Below are 24,384 nucleotides of genomic sequence, written 5' to 3' on the forward strand. Positions count from 1 at the left end.
GATTTTTCCTCCCCTTCTATGACTAAAGCATTTGTGACAGCGTCCCTGCTTTGCACCACCATATTATAGTCTCTTCCAACTAAGCAAGTTGTGGGAGGCAAGGCAGCGAGCTTTGGCCATTGTTTCTAGCAAAGAGAGCTATTGTTATATCCATAGAGATTGATAAAACCCTCCCCCCCCCCCCCCCAACAACGAAGCAGTGAGAATTATCCATGCAGGAGGCTGCATGGAGAATTCTCACTGCTTCGTTGTTGGGGGGGGGGGGGGGGGAGGGTTTTATCAATCATTGCATAGTTAGTCTTAGCCATGAACCACTCATCAATACCTGAGTGCCACCCCCCTGCTTCCTTGGCCCAACACCATCCGTGTTTTGGCATCCATTCTTGGGTATTCACTACCCAGATGCTCGAAAGAGATTTTGTATATGAGCCGAATGACGGCATTGGCTCAATTTCTATTGTGCCAAAGTTTTTCTATTGTACTCACCAACATGCACCTTTTTTCTTATCTGATTGGGCTTTCCTTTCCCATTCTTGACCTCCTACCAACCTTCGCTGTCCTTCTGCTTGACCCAATTGGCTTCTTCCTTATGGTTCACTTTTGTTGCTTCAATTTATCACCCATTGTCCCTACAAATGTGCTCCATGCAAGCCCATCCAACTCAATGACTTTGTGTTTTGGAGAAGACACACTCTAGACTTGCCAGGGGTTACCCAAGCCATTAGCAATATCGAGCAAAAGGTTCCATAGGTAGGCACAATAACTGTTCTGGTGACCCCCTCCGAGCTCTCTTCCATATTCCTCTTGAGGTTGTCGACAAGTATCTGTAAGGACTTATATTGGATTGGCTTCCGCAAATGGTTTGACCATGCGTAAGACATATTTCACCATCCGTGAGATTCCATAGCTGAAAATAGGAATTCCAATGCTCAAAACACTACCACAAGTATTTCATGCTTTTAGATATGATGGTCAATACTAGTTATGGACACAAATTAATCAGGTTTTCGAGTGTTAATAGATTCATGGTCATTAATAAGTAACAAAGGTTTCTGCCATGGTATCGCAAGCAAATGGTTAAGCCCAACTCTCATGCTTTAGTCCCGATCTCAACAAATCCCATACAACGTATCCAAAGCATGTAGTGCCATAAGCTTAATTATCAAATTGCATGCAGAACACCCCCCGCCCCCCCCTTGTAACTACATTACCTGTTGGTTTTTGGATTTACGTTATAGCTTACTTCCTACGTTGAAGGTTTTTGTAATCATATTAGCTTTTTTTTTCTTAAACTTACTTAGTAAGTGCAGAAAGTTGCGTGCAAACTTGTTTGGTGTGCATGCATGCATTTGCAATAGAATATTTGGTACTTGCATTTCAGCATCAAACGTAACTTCATTGAACATGCCATGTTTATTCTCATCTTTTAATACAGAACATTAGCCACATTCGCACTGATCTTTTTCTTTGGCCACATGAGTTTGAACATTTCCAATACTTGTCAGATTCAAACATTTCCAATACTGATCTTTTTCTTTGGGCACATGAGTTTGAACATTTCCAATACTTGCCAGATTCAAACATCCTTTTGCTCACATGAGTTTGAACATTTCCATGGGGTAGTTGTATGAGGTTGTGTTGTGGCCTCACATCACTAAATTCAAAAATACAGATCACTAATAGGACCTAGGCATATTGACAAACGTTACGAATTGATAGACCTAATCATCATCATCCACTAAACATTGACCACTTCATCCACTAACCATACTAGTTTCATGGAGACACTACCACTTGTAGGATTTATATTACAGACAAGCAGAAATATTGAATTTACATGCAGACACCACAAATTACATTAATGTTGGACGCCTGAAGCTGCTTGACTAGAAGAATATCTTGATAAATGAGCAAAGCCCCAAACCTGAACCAAAAATCAATCGTTGTCAGGCATAGATAATTTGTCATAATCATTAGCATACTTTGACTTGAAGGAAACTCACCTCCACATTTGAAAGGGGAAATTCTGTTGATCCAGCCAGGCAACTGTTTCCAAAGGTGTCACAAGATCCACTTGATCCATTCAGTCTGTGAAAGAAACATTAGTTTTAAGCACACAGAAAATTGAATATCACACATAGAAAACATTGCTCTTCATGCATCAAAATGCAAATGAATAATATGACAATACAAGGCAGCAGATCTGCACAGAACCTAATTCAGTGGGCGGGAACACTGGCCTAACACCATAGTTGAGGGAAAGGGGGAAACAGAACAGAAACACATTGTCGTCGCCCGGGGGGGCAGGAGCTTAAAGCCTAGGTACTTAGAAGCTAGAACTTAGAATACAAGTTTCATGCCAATCAAAGCTTTCTAATTTCCAAGTTTTATGTGAGAGAGAGAGAGAAAGAGGTGACTCTTGTATTGTTAGAGAGAGACAGAGAGAGAGCCTGCCCTACCCTGCTCATCGCCCAGCCCAATGCCGTATCACCCTTCCCTGGGTCCCATATGCCCTGCTTGGGGCACCATTGTCCTTGTCCTGCCCTGGGGCCCCGTTGCTCTGTTCAGGCCGAGGCCTGTTCAGGGCCCCTCTGCCCCTGTTCTGCATTCCCCCTCCCTGTTTCTTCTACCCCACTGCCCTGTTTTTGAGCTCTTGCCTGGCCTCGCTTTCCCCAGCCTACTCAAGTGATAGGCCTGCTGGTGCCCCCCTGTCCTGTCAAATGCCTTTTGCTCACCTGCTGCTGACAGCTCCCTTACCTTATGGCAGGCCTGAATATGGACTGTGTTGACCAGCCTGTCGCAGCCTTGGGTCCACCGGACGTGGATGTAGAAGTGGAAGAAGACATGACACCCTGCACCGACGAGATGGTTTCACTCCCTTCTAATGTTCAGCCATGCAGCGTCTCCATGATGGATTTACTGCTACTCCTAAGGCCCCTAATTTGGGTGATTCTCTACCTCGCTCGTATGCTCAAGTGGCTTTTATTTCGCAGGATTTGCAAGAGCCAAATTGAGAACAGTTTCTGGAGTTTGCAAATCCTCTCTTGGAGGAATATGTCGAGCATAACCATTGAGCTATTCCTGCCAGTGCATAGGAGAAAATTTTGGATACACAAGTGCATGCTCAAGAGGTCCTTCGCTCCTTTTCTACTTTTCACGAGTGAGACATTATTCTCTCCTTACCAGCGGTATTCTCGTGCTTGCCAAGATCCATTAGTGGCTGACATCTGCCCTTCAAACTGATTGTGAGGAGGAGATCTTTGCTTTTTTGCGTGGATTCTATGAGGTTATGTTTCTTTCTACTTCCGCACAGGATCTCCTCCTCAATCAGTAGCCCCTTTTATTTGATAAACAGTTGCCGCATATCGTCTCATGGCATCCAATGGCAGATTTCCAATGTTTACTCAAGCAGCCATGCCCAATATGAGTAGAAGTGCAGAGTTGCCCGGCTGTTTACTAGACCCTTCTCAAGGATGCAATGGCTGCCATAGGCCATGTGCTGGTACCCCCGCATCTAAAAGGAGCCAACAAAAATGAACTGTGCAAGCTATGGGATACGGCCACAAAGAGACCCAACTCATTGCACCTCAATTGTAGCTGCATGCGGCCTCTTTGGTTCTGGCTCAAGTGGGGTACTTTTACTAGTCACTGTTTCTTGTGCAGTCAATTGGGTCACTTCATGGCTGAATGGAGCCAACAAAAATGAACTGTGTAAGCTATGGGATACGGCCACAAAGAGACCCAACTCGTTGCACCTCAATTGTAGCTGCATGCGGCCTCTTTGGTTCTGGCTCAAGTGGGGTACTTTTACTAGTCACTGTTTCTTGTGCGGTCAATTGGGTCACTTCATGGTTGAATGGCCAGACCAAAAGAGCACCCTGGTGGATCAGCCTGTGGACAAGGACCAAAACATGGCTCCGTCTTCTGCCCAGCCAACAGATTATTCAGCCTAGACAATCTAAAGGCAAGTAGCCAGCTTTTTCTTCGGACTTGGGAAACATAGGGATGGACAAAATCCAATAAGGGAGAGGTGAAGGAGACATCCCTGTCCACAGCACCTATTGAGCCTTCTTCTTCATAGGACCCCCTCCACAGTTATTTGCACTGCCAAGATAAATCACCCGATGCGCCTGCTACTTGAGTTCCTGCTCCTACCAAGGATACACTACCCCCCAATGGCAACCGTGACAATAGCAAAGAAGCGAAGATCACAAGTATCTCAGGTCCTACCGACGCACCTTCTTCCTTGCAGGCCGAACATCAAAGACCCAATCCCTTTGCAATACTAGGAGGCTTCTTTGAAGATAGTGTACTGGAGACATTGGCAACAAAGGCCCATGCCCACGCAACAAAATCTCGTCAAAACACAATCCTTTGTGAAGTGGCCCATCTAGCTCCAGCATGCCTCTTACACTCTCACCCTTTTGTATCTGTTGAATTTGCTGTATCTAGTTTATGCATGAGAGAGAGAGAGAGCCTGCTTTTATGCTAATAACTGAAGTTTGTTGGCAAGTGGACTCTAATATAGATATGAGAGAGAGAGAGAGAGAGAGATAAATATTAACGTCTTCTGAGGTCAAAATCATCCTGTGAGACAAAACCATGTACAATGTTGGTCGTCACTAGACATCAAAGTGTGAAGTGCTGTGAAAAAGAGAGATATAGGTGTGTCAGTGCAGTCCAGAGGCTGAGTGACAATCTGTTTATTAAAATTTTTATGCTTATTTTTGTTCTGTTGGCACATTGAGGCAAGAAGGAGAGAGGATATGTTCTGGTCATTCTAAGCATAGCAACTGATTGAGGCTGTTATAATGGTAGAGAGAAGCAATCGCAATTTGGCACGAACTTCCAAAAGTTAGAAAAGATCGTGTGCCTGTGGACTGGTTCGTACCACGAAACCCGTTGACTCAAATAAAAGTAAAACATCAAAAACAACAGCACTTAAAGAAAGTCGAAACATTAAAAGTGATAACATTAAAATAATAAAAACAATAAATTAAAAACAGCTGAAAGTAAACATTAAAAGGATAACAACAATAACATTAAAAACAACTAATACAAAACATTAAAAACGAAAAAATGAAAACCTGAAATGTTTGCCCAAGCCGAAATGCCACATCAAGTCTCACCTGGGGAAACATGTTTCAGGCCCATCTCCTTATGTTTTGGTGTTTCAGGTGTTTCGGGACCTTCAAAGAGGCATTTCACAACATTTCCCACTTCTATGCCTAACACTCTTGATTGTAGCATGTCAAGCTACCACTAACATAATGACTTCTCTTGCCACTCATGTTTCAGAGTTTCGGATCCTTCCAAGAGGCATTTCAGAGCATTTCCCACTTCTATGCATAACACTCTTGATTGTAGCCTGTCAAGCTACAACTAACATAATGACTTCTCTTGCCACTTGATGTAAACATTTCTGAACACATGCTGTGCAAGAGACCACAGCATGAACATGAGGGATTTGTTCTTTTTAAAATGTTGATAAGAAAATGCCCTGTGTGCCACTAGGTGTGAACAGCCCTAACTGTTAAGTCAAGGAGTTGTACACAATGGGCACAAGGGTTCATTTAATCACTGACCCTAAGCCCTGGGACCGCCGTCCTATGTCTGCAGTGGTGGTATTGGACATTGGACTTGACCCATGGTGTGTTACAAGTTGGATCTATGGGGTCATTTCGTTGGTACCATAGTAACAACCTGCTCTCTACTACACAACATGATGAGATGCATAAAGCCACTGGAAGCTCACCTAACTGGGATGGTCCAACAAGACGAATCCACTCCATCTTTGAATAGGGTGGTATGGGACAGTACTAGTAGGAAGCATGGGCATGGGGGACAAATGCAAGCAAGTGATGACTATGGTGAGTTCTCTCTCTTACCCAGCAAGGGTCTAGAGGTTGATGCTAGCCACTGCCCCATGGTAGCATTTCATTGTCTTTCTGAGAAAATCAGGGTGGGAACCCAAGCAAGAGAGATGTGGCTGCCTGTCACAGGTGTCAAGGTGATGGTGGCAGCAAAGCATTTGGCCTTTTCCCACTTTTGGACTCCATTGAGGCACATTCTCAGCTTTCACTGTCTTTTCTCCAAAGATCTTACAATCCTTCCAGAATCAAAACCACTGTATCCTGATAAACTTGATTTTCCAGCCACCCCCTCTGCTTGGGTTTCAACATATGGTTCTGTTTACCTAGATTTAGGTCCACCAGATACCAATGTGCACTGGATACTAAGGACTTAATTGAATATTGTAAATATATTCATCTAGGGGAGATGCTCACCCATGAATGGGGGAGATTATGCCCAATATTGTGTAGTGTATGATTTCTCTATTTCTCTTCTTTCTTATCTCTATTTTTAAATTATTTAATACGTGTTTCTTTTAAATTTGAGTTAATAATTTGTTGTTGAATGGTGAAGATTTTCAACACTTGTGCAAGCAATCAAGTTCAAAATGGAGAGATAGCGAAGTTTGAGGTAGTTTTGATGCCTCATGATGTATACGAAGCCATTTACAATAGCATCCCCTTCGACATCTAAAACCCTTGTTGATGCAAAGTTCACATAGTGATTCTTGCTCATGATGAACCAAAGAATAGGTCGTTAAAATATGGGCACTATCATCAATGTTAATGTGTACTCTATGTCCTTGAAGACGTCCATGCAATAGAAGTCGCGTGATACAACAACAAAATCCTTAAGCTGAAAAAATAAGGTAAGTTGGCATCTGTAGAAAGCATTAATATGATAAATTGATACCTCCTGAGAGTTTGAGAAACCCAAAGAAAGCACCTAGACACAATGAACTTGTCCAAGAATCACAGAAGAAGGATCTACAGTATCAAGCACAACGCTTTATGATTGTTGCTTCTAAGGACACTGTTTAATTCAATAATCAAAAAACTTTTATGTACACAGTGAACTTGTCTAGGAGTCCAGGTAGAATGATCCAAGTTACCAAGCATGTTTAAGTTGATGAACAATTACAATGAAAACAATTCCTATAAGGACAAAGATCCTCTCACCCTAGGAACAGGAATAGACTTCTGATCCATCAAATGAGACAAAATCTAGCATAATAACATCCAATGGTACACTCTGGGAATGTATGACTGGGGCCTAGGCTGATCCAAAACCCATGCATAACCTATTGTATGTAAAGCAAGATGGACCTGAGTGAGCTACAATACTTGTTGGGCATTGATGTTATGAGACATGATGAGGAAATTTGGCTTTGCATAGGCAATATGGCCAGCTGAAACACATTTCAAGATTATCCCATTGGGATGGTAGCTTACAAACCAATATGTACCATTGAAGTAAAATGTAAAGATAGTAGCTCATAAACCAATCTATAGTGACATTGTAGTACCTAACTCCTGGATTTTCAAAAGCTGCTCCCCGCCATCGCGTCGTTGCTGCTCCCCATCCCCGTTCGAACCACCGCTGTGCCAGTCCTCCCCTGCCCCCGCCTGCGCCAGTTTCCCCCCCCCACCCTGTGCCAGTCCTCCTCCCTCCCATTCGACAAACCCCCCCCCCCCCCCCCAAACCCCCGTTCGCCAGTCTCCCCCTTCGCCAACCCTCCCCCCCCCCCCCCCCCCCCCCGCCTTGCGGCCGCCTGCCCTGCAACCGCCTGCTCGCCCTGAATCCGCTGCCTGCCCGTCCACCCTGCCTCTGCCCGCCCACCCTGAGCCTGCCCACACCCGGCCGCCCGATCTGGACCTGCCTGCGCTCCGCCTTTTCTCCTCTAGCTGCAGGCAGCTCCCCCCCCCCCTCCCGGGCGCACTCCCCCGCCCTGAGGCCCAGGCCAAGCAATCACACCACTGTTTGGAAAACAGGAATTTTCCCCCCCCCCCCCCCCCCCGGTAGCACATCATTGTGATTGGCAGGTTCCCAGTAGGGACGCGCAATGGAAACCTCTGGTCAGACGCTGGCGCATTCTGCGAGTGCCCCCCAGTCAAACACCTTGCGCATCATCCTCTCTAAGGAACAACTCCTGGCCATTCGGGCCACAGAGTTGGAGTTGAAAGAAACAGCGATCTTTGGTCAGGTCGTAGGACACTCCCAATCAAGGGCCCAGCTGCGGGATTGGCTCCACTCCACGTTGCGCATTGGCACAGTGCAAATCGTGGAGGCAGTCCTCATGGGCCAAGAAATCTTCATGGTTTGACTCACCTCTGCGGACACAGCTCGTGAGTTAGTGGAGAGCTCGCCCTATGCCTCCACGAAGGGGGTCATCTACATGGTTCCTTGGTATAGCAGCTTCACAGTGGAGACATTTATGCTCCACAACAGATTTCTCAGACACCCAGTCGCTTTACTATCCCCCGGACTGGTGGTAGAGTACCGCCAATTAGTGGAGAACTTTGGACAGCTATTCGGCACAGTTCTTCCTGCCTCCTTCGCGGATGCAGTGACAGCTGCAAGAGTCCCAAAGGTTCGTGTGGCCGTGAAAGACACAAAGTGTATACCAAAGTTCTTGGAGATCGAGTCAGGAGGTCACTCCTTTAGGCAGTAGGTCATTGTGACTGGGCAACCAAGGCAATGCCTGCGTTGCCACGACTTTGGACACCAGGTAGCAGACTGTACACACTTCGGAGCCAAGGCGGCTTTGCCGACAGGCCTGCAGGTGGACGCTGACGGCTTCACACGGGTCCAGAGTCGACAGAGAGGGAGAAGGAGGGTGCAACCAACTCCTCAGACCCAGCCTCATCAGCAGGGTGCAGGTGGGCGCGCGACGCCCCCTCGACATAGCACTCCACATCCCCCCTGCCCGCCCCACCCGGCAGGACCATAGCCCCCCCACATCCACCACCCGCACCACAGACCACCTCACTTGAAATCCCATAGCCCCCACACCCACCCGCCCCCCCACATCCCATGTTCCCCCCCATTGACCCTAGCCCACAATCCCCCATTTCTAGGGCCATCAGCCCCCCCCAATACCCGCTACGCACCTCCGTCCATCCCACCATCCCTCGATCCTCTTCCCCCCCACCACCTCCCCTACCGAGCACCCCTCCTGATCCGCACCCAATTCAAGTGAACCCCCCCAGATCCACCCCCCTCCTTCCACAGGAGATAGTGAGCCACACACGCCTACATCCTCCTCACACCAACAGTCTTCCCCCTCCCACACAGCCACCAGCTCATCCGCCCCTGCCGCCTATCACACTTTCGCGAGAGAGGCATAGCTATTACCATAGGAGTTCTTCCGCAGTGGCCCACAGTCCTACCTGAGAGTTGCGGGGCGCAGAGAGTTCCCACTACCTTTAGAGGTGGGGATCTTCGCGGTTCATAAGTCAAGGAGGAGCAAGGTCCATCTACTAGCACCACCGAATGGACCAAACTACGCCTTCTTTCTTCGGTCCTCTCACTCACGGGATTGAACGACTACACAGATAGAGGAGTTGAAGAGCCAGGTGGCGGACCACATCTCCCAATGGATGGAAGAAGAAGAACTAGCACTGTTTGCACAGCAGTGGCCTAGTTGCATGATGGACATTACTTGGTGGGCTGGTGCCGAGGTCCCACACTTGAGCATTATCTTTCGAGCCCCTCCACAGTGGAGGGCTCCGAGGGATGTGATCAAGTGGCCCCTGGCACAAGCGGCCCGTTTCTACCAATGTACAGAGTCACGACTCTTAGATAGATGCATTGATAGTACCACCTGGAGCATCTATCACCCCTATGGTCCCGGCTGAGGGCCACCATGGGGGACTAGAGTTTGCCATCCAGACCAGCGGCAAAGCATACTTGCATACCTCATAGTTTTTCCTCCTCATCAGCAGCTTCCACACCGAGCAGATGCATGTTCGGTCAGTCACAGATTTCCCCATGAGCTTACACCTTGCATCCTGGAATGTGAATAGTCTCCACTACAGTGGAGCACGTGATTCCAGGAAGTTGATTGTTCGGCAAGAGCTACAGCCTACCCTTGCCGGACAGATCGACATCTTACTTCTTCTACAGGAGCACAAGCTCACCTCCACCTAGGCCCAATGGGTAGGGAAGGTACTCCCCGGCAGCTCACACACGTACTGGGAGCACGCCATAGGTGCCCATGGCAAGAGTGGAGACGTATGCACCTCTATTGGCCTGAGTCTCACCGCCTGTGTACGAGACCACGGGACGATAGTGGCAGGGAGGGTTCTATGGATTAGATTGGATATTGGGGACTCGTGCCTTGCAGTCCTCAATGTCTATGCCCCTACGGAGGTTAGGACACGCAGCAGGTTCTGGGTGGAGATTGCGGATGGACTCCCAGAGGTGGACTCCTGGATCGTTGGAGGGGACTTCAACAATCTGCAGGCTTTGGAGGACCAGCAGGGCAGAGGCAGAAACTACCAGGGCATGGCTGGGAGGAGCAAGAGGCATGGGAGGTCTTTTTGTTGGCAGTAGGAGCACGTGATACCTGGAGAGACCTTGCCTTCCACAGGAGGGAGAGGTCGCTGGAGCGGCTGGACAGGTTTTATGTGGGAGACTGGGGAGGCTCTCGTGGAGGCCAGATTGAGCAGTTGGCCGGCACCACATTGTCCGATCATTGCCCGGTTCTCCTGACACTTGATCCCCCAGCATCTGCTCTAGACACACGATCCTGTCAAATCCCTAATTCGATCTATAGAAGGGAGGAGGTGACGAGGCAAATAGAGCAGATGTGGACCAAAGAGTGAGGCAGGAGGGACCGGATAGCAGAGGAGGTTGCTAAGGTCCTAGCCGAGTCGAGCAGAATCTGCCAAGAGGCAACCTTACAAGCCAGGCAGCAATGCTGGGAGGAGAAGAGAGCACTCCGGCGGGACCTTGCAGCCATGCAAAGATTACTAGAGGAGGCACCAAGGGATCCCACCCTCCACGAATAGGTGTGTGCGCGAGCAGCCATTACTAGCCTAGAGGACAGCCGCTTGGAGTTCTCTTTCCGCACCTTAGCAGCCTTCTAGGCGCGAAAGGGGGACACAATGTGCAAGAAGTTCTTCCAGGTGCACCAGCCTCGCATTGCAGGAGAGCAAATGCGTAGCCTTCAAGATCAGTATGGAAGGACTCATTCTAGCCCAGACGAGGTGATAGAGATTGCCACCGACTACTACACGCACCTTTTCCAACAGGAGACAGCCTCAGCTAGAGGACTAAGATGTAGACAGTAGGTCTGGGATCACATCCCGTCCCTTGTCACAGAAGAGATGGGACGCTCCCTCCTAGCACCCTTCACAGAGAAGGAACTAGAGGAGGCTTTCCAAACACACGATGGGCAGAAATGCCCAGGAGAGAATAGCCTCTCTAAGGCCTTCTTCACTACCTACTGAGAAGTGGTGAACGACCCCCTATTGATGGCCTTCCAAGAGATTTTCACTTCAGGACAGATGCCATGGAGTCTTTCAGCAGGCCTTATCAGCCTTCTCCCCGAAGGGGGAGACCGGTTAGAGCTTTCCCACTGGAGACTAATCAACTTATTGTCAATGGCCTATAAGGCACTAGCAAAGATGATTGGTAGGCGACTACGCCCCGTGCTTCCAGACATCATCCATGACACACAGACAGGCTTTGTCCAGGACAAGAGCATCCTAGACAATGTATTTACCTTCTTTGAGGCGACAGAGTGGGCTCATCACAGTGTGCAAATATTGGTAGTACTACTTCTGGATTTCGAGAAAGCTTATGACGAGGTGGACTGGGATTTCCTAGAGGGCACCATAGTGAGGTTGGGTTTCCCCCAGGTTTGGATTCGCAGGGTCTCCACGCTTTACAGATCGGCCACTAGCAGGGTTCTCATAGATGGAAGGCAAGGGGAGGAGTTTCAGCTGGAGAGATCTGTCCGACAGGGCTGCCCCCTGGCCTCATACTTGTTTCTACCCTTTGTAGAGGTAATGTCTCACTTCCTCAGGTCACGGGTGAGCGAATTACGCAGCCTCCGACTTGCAGTGAGAGAGGAGACTAAGTTGTTAAACTCAGAGTATATAGATGATACAGCACTCTACATAGAGGACAATGAGTTGATGCTAGAGAGAGTGAGGCTGGCTCTTGACGTGTTCTGCTCTACAGCAGGAGCGAAAATCAACTCGTGAAAGTAGGTTGGTTTCCTCACAGACCCGAACTCTAGGACGGAGTGGGGTGTCCACCTGGGATTTAGATGGGTGAGCAAAGGGAAGACCGTCCGGTACCTAGGGTTCTAGGTGGAACTCAACATCACTCCTGCCTAACAGTTTCTTCCTGTCCTTGATTCTATTCGGAGGAAACGGACCTACTGGAGCATGGCTCGTCTCTCACTTGCTGGTTGAGCCCTGGTGGTTAACCAGATCCTCCTAGCAACGGCCTGGTACATCGCCTTGTGTTGGTGCTTCTCCTCATCCTGCGTAGTATAGCTTCACTGCCTAGTGCAGAACTTCCTTTGGTCAGGGTCAGATGGCTCCAAAGATTCCAGGGCCAAGGTGGCGTAGGCGACCATCATACAGCATCGGTCAGAGGGAGAGCTTGGGATCGTAGACCCAGAGTATCAGAGTATGGCCCTCTTGGGCAAGCTAGTTGTCCACGGCCTCACACCAGGCAGGCAGACCTGGAAGGTCTTATTGTAGGAGGGTCTTCAGGACTGTAGACCAAGGCTTGGCGATGAGTGGAGGCCGTCCCTGAGATGGAACTTCACGTCAGCCCACATCACCCTGCCCCCCCCCAGATCACCTTTCCTACGCAACATACTCCACGTGTGGCAGGGCCTCCATAAGGCCCTAATCCAAAGCCCCTCAAGCTGCCAAGAGGAGATAGACCGTCAGCCGGTGATCTGGAACCCCCAGGTCAAAGATAGGGAAGGGGCACAGATTGGTGAGTGCCCCCACATCCAATGGGCTGGTTGGGAGGCCGGTCTCGCTCGTACCATCAGGACATGGCAGGAGGTGTACAGGATGGCGGACGAGGAGGTGCTGCAGAGAGTATCAGGCTACTAGAGAGGAGTGGCGTTAAGGAGAAGGGAGATAGACGCAACAATACCTCTGGAGTGGCTTGCTCCTCCGATGCCAGAGCCGATAGAGCCCAGGGAGGTATGGGCCGCTAGGTTTTCACCAACAGGCATCCCCCTACAGGTGGCAAGTAGAGTGGGCGGTGCCCCGCAAGGGACTTTCTTCATTGTTCAAGAAGGGGGGCATCTAGCCCTGGACAAAGGGCAGCAGGATGAGGGGATAGCTCCCCTTTCGTGGAGGAGGATTCGGGTGGTGGGCTTGCAGGGAAGACATGGCGACTGGACCCCTATGTCTTCTGAAAGGAGCTCAGGGAGTGGCGCCTCTAGATCAAGGAGGGCAGACCACTTGATGAGCTGGAGTGGGATCCAAGAGAGTGGCTATGCCCGGCCACTGCGGTCGCTAAGAAGCCACCGAGGTTCCTAGAGTACACTGGCAAGATTGGCAAACACGTATTGATGCAAGAGGATATGGATTGGATGCCATCACGTAACAAGCACTGGGTGGAGCACAGCATTACGAAGCCTTTCCGACGGACCTTCTGGTGTCGCCTATGGGATAGCTAGAGGCCGAGGAGGGTTTCTTATTTCTTATGGCCGGTGGCACATGGAGGCTTGGCGGTGGGAAGTTGGCTTTGACCAGATGTAGGAGGAAGGTTGAAAACCTTTGAAAACCCCAAAGCACTCACTTTGGTCCTGTGAGGCGGCGCAACTCGGGTGGAGAAAAGCATGCCGCATCCTTCGACGTATAGCACCCAGCCTTGGATGTATTTCATGGGGAGCTTTGTTGGCAGGCAGTTAGCCAAGGCCGTCACCTTCTATATGAGACCAAGGTGCAGGACACGATTTTCATTATCAAGGCAGGATCGTGCGTAGTGGTCGGTTTGGAGGCTCTGCCCACCCGCCAAGTACTGGAGCCCACAACAGACCGCTCGAAGGTATGGGAGATCATAGGGAGTCTTACTGGATGGCATATCTAGAAGGCGCGGTGTCAGGAGGCTTTCGGCACAGAGAGACTTTCAGGATAGGCGATCTTAGCAGAGCTATGGACCTCCATCATCCACTGCCTCCGTGGTCGATGGGATCAGGTGCAGGGCAAGTCCAAGGCTCGTCAGGAGCTACGTTGTCAATTCATGCGCACGTGGGGTGGCCAGGACCTTCTTTTCGTGATGCAGGCAAGCAGTCCCAAATGGCGATACACCCCCCCTCCATGGCTTCTTGCCCCCATCCCCTCCAGACCGCCTTGAGAGGCTTGTATACATGATGTACTTGTGACTTTGCATCAGCTCCAGCTAGCCTGTTGAGCATGAGCACTCCGTTGTAATCAGTTTTTTTGAGTAATATAATCAGCCACTTTTTACTTGCCAAATAAAAATAAAAACCAATCTATATACCATCAGAGTTTAATGTAAAGTTGCAGAAGAGTTGTCAGAAGACTGTACATCATATGAACTGATAGTAGGGAGTTTGATTTATGTGATGATTGATCATTTGAGTTATGTTGCGGGACTAGTGAGTGAATTTATGTCGACCTTGAAGAAGCCATGAATAGATGCTGAAATGTGTGAAGTCAGCCTTGCACCATGGACTTTTCTACAACACCAAGAAACATGTTGAGCTACATGGTCACATGAGTGCTGATTAGGCCAGTAGTACGTTATAAGATATACCAGTGGATTTACATTCTTGCTGTGGAGTAGTGTGTCACATGGAACAGCATAAAGCAACATACAGTTGCATTATCGAGTATAGAGATGCTGGTGTGGCCATTTTTGGGGCAGTCTAATTTGGCTAATTTAACGAGCATCTAAATAGAGAGCTTGTCATACTTTGTGACAGTATAATTGATATACAGTGGCATGGGACCCAATGTTTCATAGAAGGACAGTGTCCTTACAAGTGATATCGATTCGATTTATATCAGTAAAAAGAGAACCAATAGCTAACACTTTACCAAGGCCTTGGGTAAACAAAAACTCTAAGAGGATACTTAAGAGTACAGGATAATGGATTGACCAAGATGATGGTCCCCACAATTGTGACACTGGCACAGGTCTGGACATCATGTTGGATATGTCCTGGTGATCCTCTAGTATAGTTACTAGTCTGTTACACATCATATTCAGCTGACATTGTTACTGTGCTACCTATTATCATGTATAAGAAAGAAAGAAAAACAATTTGGCATCCAATATTTTGTTTGAGCTTCTCTCCCCTCCCATCTCCCTCTTGTGTTGCTGCTACCATATTCTTGTGATGGAGGACATATATAAGTATGCAAAGAACAACCACAACACCTTGGATTGCCAAGAAATTAGCCACAAACAAGGATGGTTCACACAAGAGGGCAAAGACCTCCAAATGTAAAGCCCTCAGTAAATGATATTTAATATCTGGTTCATTGTGTTGAGAGCCAGATCATGGATGAATGGAATTGTCTCGTGCCTTAGCAGGATCTGAAAAGTTCAGTTGTAACATGGGCTGATTGACTTCAAAACTAAAGGATCTAAAGCATGTTGATATCATTCTAGGCGTGCCATGGTTTAAATGTATGGCATCCTGATTTCTTACTATACTAGATTATCTATACTATAGTGTAAATGTGGTTCTAGCCTTGGAATTGAACAAATATTTGTCTAATCCAAATGTGGAACCTTATATGTGCTTTGTTAAACATCTAACTGCATTCTCTTTTATGATTCAGTTTCTACTAACCCTGAAAACTATTCTCCAATCATGATTTAACAGTACCATTGGATCAAATATCTGCATTTCCAATAGCACTACCATACAATGGAAGCGCTCCAAAAATCTCATACAAAATTCCATGAAGAGAGCTGCTTTTCCAAATCTTTAGCTATTCAATCTCATGGCATTTTGAGATGCTAAGTGGTGGACAAAATATGAAAACTATATAAAAACCCATCAACCAAACCCACAAATCCCAACACAAAAAAAACAAGCCAACCCTTTCTAAGCCCCTGACAAAGGTCAAAATCTCAATATAACATTCAACTTACAGGTCTTCATCAAGATGAAGTGCAAAATGATTGCCTCCACCAAAGGATAGCCCTTCATTCATGCATAGAAAATAATACCTGTTAATACCTGAGAACAAAATGCACATGAGAAAAGGTAGCATTAAAAGCTAAGAAACAATCCCAGTTGGCAAAGAGAGAAGCTTATTAGTCCTCAGCCACTTAAAAAACTGTGCATGAAAGCATAAGAACCTGAGAACTCAGAAAACTTTGAGAGAAACTTGCCAAGGTCTTTCCCACAGATACCCATTCTTATGCATGATACACAGAAGTATGAGTGCATGCTTCTAACTTTAGGTTTACTTTTTGGAGGGGCAAAAATATTTAACTGGATGTTTTAAGTACAGAAAGTTTACGTTCATCCCACTTTAACTAATTACATTAACAGAATGAGGCAGCACCTTCGAAAAACCTTCTATTAAGAATTTCACTCATCACTACCACAAGACACCGATCCTATGATTGCTGTGATAGCTTGCATGTTGTTGTGCCCTCTCCTGGATAAGCCTGCGAAATCCTAACCTGACAGCAAACAAATGTAAAGCTCAATGGCTCTCTATCCTGTAAAGCAATAAATGGAGACCTATTGCAATGGTGTACCACCGTCGTAACCTTTAGCCTGCAAGGTGGCAAAGTGGCCCTAGAGCTGATGATGTCTAGGTTCAGCAGGGCAGCACCTTGGGAGCAGCAGGCAGCTGAGCAAACAACTAGAGTTGCTCAACTAGAAGTGGGTGGCACTGTCCTGGGCAGCACTAGACAGAGGTGGCTCTCTATCCTGCAACACAACAATCAGGAACCTATTGCAATTGTATACCACCAATACCCTTTAGCCCAAAGAGTGTGGGATAACCGTCGATACCCTTTTAGCCCAAAGGATATGGGATAACCCTCTGCTCTCAAGCATGGACCGGCCACATGGTCCTACTTTGTCACTCCACTACACCATTCTTTGATGGTGTATCAAACTTCAATATTGGCAAACTCCATATGAATGCCAGGCTGCCTTTACAACTTGTCAAAGAACTCTCCACCAAGATCAGCTCGAACTCCTCCAACCCTAAAAGCAAATTCATTCTCTACAAAAGGCTTCCACTCATAAAATCAAGAATAAGCCTCCAACTTGAGCTCTAAGAAGTAAGCCCAAACATATCTCAAGAAAGCATCAACCACGAGCATAAGATACTTGGTCTTGCCCAACGATGTTATGAGAGGCCCTACAAGTAGACGCCTTTGTAAAGAAATGCCCTCGCACAAAAACTCAAATACAATCATACAACAACGCACAAACTAATAATAAAACACAGTTAGGGTTAGGGTAACTTAGAAACAATGAACACAACGAATAATGAAATGAATGAATCTGAATAGAATACGATGCTCAATGCAGCAAACACACTATGCAATGATGGATACCGAACCTCAAACTTCCATATCTTAAGGACCAGGGCAAAGATAATAAGTAAGAGAGTAAGTTGTACTTTGACAGATCCCAAAATGCAGCAAGGCAGCCTCTGAAGATGTCTTGCAGCAGCAAACACAGCATAGTGGAGCTTGATCACTATCAAACAAGCTGAGATGAGAGAGAAAACAGCAAGCGCAGCCTTCTAGGGATGTGTCAAGTTGTAGGCGGCAACAGAGAACTGAAAACCAGCTAGTAGGGATATTACCAGCTGAAGGTGACTCCTCCCATGCAGTAAAGGCAGGCTGAGATGTGCCGCCAGCAGCAAACACAGCCTTCTAGGGCTAGTGGATAGTGGGCGACAATTGGTAGGGGTGGAGAAGAACAAAAGAAGGCTGATCAGTAGGGCCAAATGATGGATGATGATGATGGACAGTTCTGACTGAGATATCCTCTATGAATGGGATGTGGACAATGAAGCTTCTGCATCTGCAAACAGAAAAAACGAGATTGAGCTGAATGGAGAGCAGCCTATCTATTTATAGAAAGTTTGGGTCCTCCCAATTCAGGGTTTGCATGTGGAACACAAACTCTCTCTAGGATAGTATTTCTCTTAACAAAGTTTGGTAATATTCATTAATTAAGCATGCTTTGGGGCTGATTTAAAGAAGCTAATGCAATTTTAGCTCAATACCCACTCTTAGGCCCAAAAGTGGTACTAGAAGGGACTACAAACAAGCCCAAGCCCTTTTTCTTTGTTTCACCCCCAGGTGTCCCACCCCAAATCAGCTAGGGCATGGGCAAAGGTGCATATCGGCTACCCAATGACCTACCAAGACTATAGAGGTAATGGTTATCTTACAAAGAAAGCCCAAGTGTTCACCCTAGAGAGGCCAGAGCATCGAGCAAAGGATGCACGTCGATTGCCCACGCCCCAATGGCCTACTAAATCCTACAAAGGCAGATTGAACTCTCTTTCTTTTTGTGAGGGCTTTTTCTTTGTTTTCAAGATTTAGCATTAAGTGAGGATTTGCAATTTTCTGTCTTATTGAGTATCTATGCCCCAAAGGAAGAATGATAAGGGATTATCTAACCCAAGACCTCCACAAAACAAACAAGCTATCCCTACCATTATTGGGTATTAATGACAAGGAAAAGTGGTAGAATGAAGCTATGGGGAGAATGTGGTAGAGCCAAAAAAAAAAAAGGGTGGAAGCAAGCTAGGCAAGCTAAACAAGCAAGGGAGACTACCATGGGAGATGCCACAAACATGGCAGATCCAAAGTCGACCACTTTAAAGACTGAAAAGGGATAAATGTGCACAGATGTGATGCACTAGGGTTATGTAAGAGACAAAATGCAAGTGATCATGCTCATGCAAAATGTTATGCAACAATGCCACTTGGATAGTGCACTCACAAAAGGATTTGTTCACTTATCCAAGCACCCTTTTACAATCATGGTCATCCTGATGATGCAAATGATAATACAAAGTACAAAATAAATACATGAGGTCTAAATCAAACTATAATCAAAACTCTATCATCATCAAGAGAAGAATGCCACCCCCTCTTAAAGTGGAAGAAAAAGCTGAAGGGAGTCACCTTCTCCCATCAATCTAAAGTAGAGAACGATGTACCCAAGACAATCCTGAGTAGCAAGTATTGAAGAACCGGCTGATTGACCACCAGTCAAAATATCTACAAAATTGTCAGATGATGGCACAATCTATAGGCAAATATAGCTCAACCTGCTCTCTAGTGAAATAAAAGTGGACCCTTACATGCCTCATCTATGGGTTCCCTATGAGGGTTCCAACTAGTGCAATTGCACTAGTTGTCGCAGTGAGCAATACAAAGAAACCGAAGTGCCATCAGTAAGCTCCTGAGATAGATCATAGATAGTCTCGATAGTATCATTATCAAAAACCTAATACACTACCTCAGTTTTGGAAGCCACCACCATCTCCTACTTACAACTTGACCAAGAGATGGAACCCATGCCCAAGAAAAAGAGGTAGCTACCTTGGGAATGCCAGGTATTGGGATCTCCTACCTAATCAGAATCAATATAACCTTGTAAGCATAAACCATGACCATATATCATTGTAAGCGCTGCACACAGCAACCTCTGGAAACCCCAAAGCACTGCCTTTGGTCATGTGAGGAGGCACAGCTCGTGTGGAGAGGAGCATGCCGCATCCTTCGCCGTATAGCACCCAACCTTGGATATATCTCATGGGGAGCTTTTTGTTGGCAGGCAGTCAGCCAGGGCCATCACCTTTTGTATCAGGCCGGGATACAGGACACGATATTCATTATCGAGGCAGGGTCGTGCGCAGTGGTCGGTTTGGAGACTCTACCCATCCGCCAGGTACTGGAACCCACCGCAGACCACTCGGAGATATGGGAGATCATAGATAGTCTTACTGGATGGCATATCTAGAAGGCGCGGTGTCAGGAGGCCTTTGCCGGAGAGAGACTTTCAGCACATGTGACCTTAGCAGAGCTCTAGACCTCCATTATCCACTCGCTCCGCGGCCGATGGAACCAGGTGCAGGGCGAGTCCAGGGCTCGTAAGGAGCTCCGAGGTCACTTCGTGCACACATGGGGTGGCCAAGGTCTTTGCTTCGCGATGCAGACAAGCAGCCCCTATTGGCAATATACCCCCCTCCCATGGCTTCTTACCCCCATCCCCTCCAGACCACCTTGAGAGGCTTGTATACATGATGTATTAGTGACTTTGCATCAGCTCCATCTAGTCTATTGAGCATGAGCACTCTATTGTAATCACTTTTTTTAGTAATATAATCAGCCACATTTTACTTGCAAAAAAAAAAGAGCTTAAGCATAACAGATTGCTCATTAATGGCAAGAAGGGTGAATTCTTTTTGGAAGAGATTCACTTTCTTGGGCACATAGTTTCTAAAGATGGTGTAAAGATGGATCCTGCAAAGATAGAAGCGATTGTCTCTTAGCCAAACTTAAAAACCGTTCATGATGTCCGCAATTTCCTTGGCCTATGCTCTTACTACAGAAGATTTGTAAGACACTTTGCAGAGATTGCTTCTCCTTTACATGCGCTTGAAAATAAGGATGTCAAATGGCAATGGACTAACAAAGAGAAATCAGCATTTAGATGTTGAAGGGGAAAATGACTACAGATCCAGTACTTATTTTGCCAGATCTGTCTAAGCCATTCGTAGTATAGTGTGATGCATGTGGAAACAGCATTGGTATTATATTAATGCAGAATGGCTGAGTTGTGGCATTCGAGAGTAAAGTACTTCCTATCACTGAAAGAACTTACCAAATTTATGAGAAAGAGTTATTGGCTGTGATCCATGCACTTTCTAGTTGGAAGCACTATTTGCTTAGTGCTGATTTTGTAGTGCAAACGGATCATCAAACACTTGGATACTTTCTAGTTGGAAGCACTATTTGCTTAGTGCTGATTTTGTAGTGCAAACGGATCATCAAACACTTGGATACTTTCTCACACATGCTAAATTGACACAGAAACACATGCGTTGGGTAAATTTCCTATCTATATTTCATTTTCAGATAGTGCATGTGGAAGGCAAGAAGAATGGAGTTGCATATGCTTTATCTCGCAAACCACAGGAGCCAACTGTTTCAATATCTTATCACCATGAATTGGATGATATGGAAGGGCAGCATGCTGATGACAAAGATTTTTCAGAAATCTATGAATGGTTGATCAATGGCCAACATCATGATCATTATGTGTTCAAAGAAGGATTTATCATGATGAATGGAAGACTATGCGTTACAAAACAACTGAGGCCAAAAGTTTTATTAGAAAGTCATGCTCGTGGTATGCAAGACATCGTGGTATTGATGCTATAGTCAAAGCGGTAGAGATTTTCTTCTTTTGGCCAGCCTTGAGATCTAATGTTGATGCATATATCAAATCTTGCCTTGTATGCCAAAAGGTCAAATTTGATAGACAAAAGGCACCAGGGTTATTGCAACCACTGCCTATTTTAGAAAGGCTATGGGAAAGTATTGCCATGGATTTCATTTTTGATCTTCTAAGAACTTCTTAAGGGAATGATGGAATCTGAACTATCATTTACAGATTCAGCAAACAAGCACGTTTCATTCCTGTAAGGAAAAAGGTTAAGTCAGAACACATGGTAAGGATATTTATGCATGATATCTTCAAGTACCATGGAATGCCGCGGTCAATTGTCTGTGATAGGGACCCGAGAATGACTAGCTTGTTTTGGAAAGCATTGTTTGAAAACATGGGCACTACACTGAAATTTTCATCTTCTTTCCATTCACAAACTGATGGGCAATCTGAAGAAGTAAATTCGATTGTTTTAGATCTACTGACGTGTTATGTTTTAGATCATAAGACTTCTTGGGAACACTACTTGCCATTGGTTGAGTATGCATACAATAATTCAGTGCACTCATCTACTGGCAAAGCACCTTTTGAGATTGTGGAAGGTGGAAAGAAACTACCTCCCATTTTGCAAACAAAAGATAACATTTTTGAAGCAGATCGTTATGTAAAAGATTGGGAAGAAGCATATAAAAAGGTCAAATATGCCTTAGAAAAGTCACAAGCTAAACAGAAAAGAGCTATTGATAGTCATCGTCAAAAACTGTTGTTCAAAAAGGATAATTGGGTCTTATTGCGTTTTGAAAAGGCACGTTTGAGAAAACAGAAGGGCAAGAAACGTTTGTTTCCAAAGTTGAGTATGCGTTACTATGGCCCTTTTCAAGTCTTAGAGAAGATCAATGACATGGCATATAGGCTGAAATTGCCAGAGAATTGGAAAATTCATAATGCGTTCCATGTGAGCCTATTGAGGCCTTTTATTGGTGAAGTGCCAGAAGATATGGTTCAAGAGGAACAACCTGAAGTAGAGGAATTAGATGAGATTCTAGTTCTTGAGCAAATCCTGGCACATAAAGATAGGAAAGTGAAAGGTAGAGTTATAAGAAGATTTTTTGTGAAGTTCAAGAACTATTCACCAATGGATGCCAAATGGATGGAAAAGGCTCAATTGGTAGATTCGCCTCAATTATTGCAACTTTACCAAGAAGCTTTCTTACTGGAATCTACAGTGACTTAGAATGCTTTTCGAAGAAATATGCATCCTCTATTGTACAATTGAATATTGCATCTCATTGAATTATGCACAATGTATGGTTTACACTTAGCATTAACATGTGTATCATTGAATGAAATCTCAATGCTTTGAAGTTGTATTTATTACACTTCAGTTGAATGATTATACATTGTGACACTAATAGTTCAAGGATACATGCTATCGCCCTATGTTGCATGCGGAAACATGTGTATTAGAAAGGCTCCAAGTAATCATAGTTGGATATAGGATGTGATCCTCCACCTATGCGATGGCACTTATAACATGGAGAATCTTGTTATCGTCTTGTGTCATCCGTCAGCATGTGTTGCATGCAATCAAGATCGCTTGCTTCTTTCAAGAGTGGGGTTATGTTCATCAGGTCGTGATACTTTTGGCAGTTGCTTTCCTTAGTTACTTCTAAAAATATTTTATTTTTCTTATCTTTAGTTGTTGTTGCTTTTTACTCCCAGAGTTCTCTTGGATTAAGCCGGGATCTTTGCATGGCAAGAAGAGGCAGCCATTGGGACAAATTGGACTAATGGTTTGTCTAAGCCTTAAGATTGGTTCCATATTGAATGGGCACTTAAGAATAGAATGGCAGTGGTTTGGGACTGTCTACTTAGCCACTAGAGATGGTGCAGGACAATGAGCCTGGCAAAGACAGAAGATGCACATGTGAGAATGCTCACGGAATTAAAGTCAATGTAACTGAGCCACATTACACTTTTTGATGTGGTTGCAATGATAAAAGTTGCTCTAAACAACTTGAGGAGTGCAGGGGTCACTATCCCTAAAATTTAGGGAGTTACTGTTTTTGAATCCCAGAATCTATGTGTTCTGGATATGCTGGACAGTAAGAACAATAAATACAGAGTTCTGCAGACTGCAATTTTGCACATAAATCATTGAGTTATGGTCACAAAAAATGCTTTCCTAAAAGGGATGTTGTTCTGGTCATGCTGTACTGTCCTTATGCAGCTAGGATTTACTCAGATAAGATGAAAACCAACTCTTCACAGGTTATGTATCTTGGAACATTTCATTTTTTTGTAACTTTCCATCTTTTAATTGATAAAGAAATACCGAGAGGGACGCCGGTCTTCAAGGCCAATCTGGTGTTGAGTAAGGGAGTGAGGTTTCTATTTGTATGTGTGTGTGAAAAGACCAGGTGTTAATTGAAGGAACTACCACTTTATGTGAGTCATAGACCGGTTTCAGATGGCCCATCCTAAGTGGAAATTCTGACCTTTCTGCATGGTCAATAGATTGGTGCACCGAATCTAAAGTGTGAAATTCAAACTTTACATTATATTTGTTGTTGGACTCTATGCATCAAAATAAGATCGTACTTAATTGCAGTAATCTCGTAAGGTCATGGAACTCCATGGTAGGCCAATGTCTGTCTAGCCACATTAGGAGCTTGTGAAGCAAGCTATGAGGCCTACTCCAACTCGTTCCTCCATGGATTTAGCTCAGGTGTGAGAAGTGGTACAGAAGTAGTGTTCAAAGGCCTCTACCCTTCTGTTGTTCCTGCTTCTGTGTAGAGCTTTCAGATCAAGGCCTAGGTTTCTCTCAAAGAACTCGGCTCTGATACCATGTGAAAAAAATACCCTAACACAGAAACACAAATAACACTATACGACAAAGCACAGACTGATAGAAGAACATAGTTAGGGCTATAGTAACTTAGAGACAATGAACATAGAGAATGAATGAAATGATATGACTATTAAATATACAATGCTCATGCAGCAAACACACTACACAGCAAATAAATACTACATCTCGAACTCCTATATCTCAAGGATCAGCGCAGGGGTTATAAGCTAGAGAGCGTACTCCAAACGGATCCCGAATCGCAACAAGGCAGCCT

General features: G+C 45.6%; 2 protein-coding genes across 2 annotated transcripts in view; one reads left to right on the top strand and one right to left on the bottom strand.

Moving 5' to 3' along the window:
- Positions 1-1,444: 1,444 nt before the first annotated feature.
- LOC148020222 (uncharacterized) overlaps positions 1,445-24,384 on the bottom strand; it is a 76,007-nt gene continuing 53,067 nt past the window's right edge. The window contains exons 7-9 of the mRNA XM_087700542.1: positions 15,967-16,054; positions 2,004-2,088; positions 1,445-1,924 (exon numbers count right to left, since the gene is read on the bottom strand). Of these exons, the coding sequence (XP_087556668.1) occupies positions 1,859-1,924; positions 2,004-2,088; positions 15,967-16,054 (239 nt within the window). The 3' untranslated portion in view covers positions 1,445-1,858. The remainder of the gene's footprint in view (positions 1,925-2,003; positions 2,089-15,966; positions 16,055-24,384) is intronic.
- Positions 16,637-22,493, top strand: LOC148020223 (uncharacterized). Its single transcript, XM_087700789.1, has 3 exons — positions 16,637-16,792; positions 20,947-21,220; positions 21,760-22,493. The coding sequence occupies exons 1-3, from the start codon at positions 16,637-16,639 to the stop codon at positions 22,491-22,493; spliced, it is 1,164 nt and encodes a 387-aa protein (XP_087556915.1).

Source organism: Lygodium microphyllum, chromosome 19, assembly GCF_053477565.2.
Source record: "Lygodium microphyllum isolate KBCC chromosome 19, Lygodium_microphyllum_v1.1.10, whole genome shotgun sequence".
Lineage (NCBI taxonomy): Eukaryota > Viridiplantae > Streptophyta > Polypodiopsida > Schizaeales > Lygodiaceae > Lygodium > Lygodium microphyllum.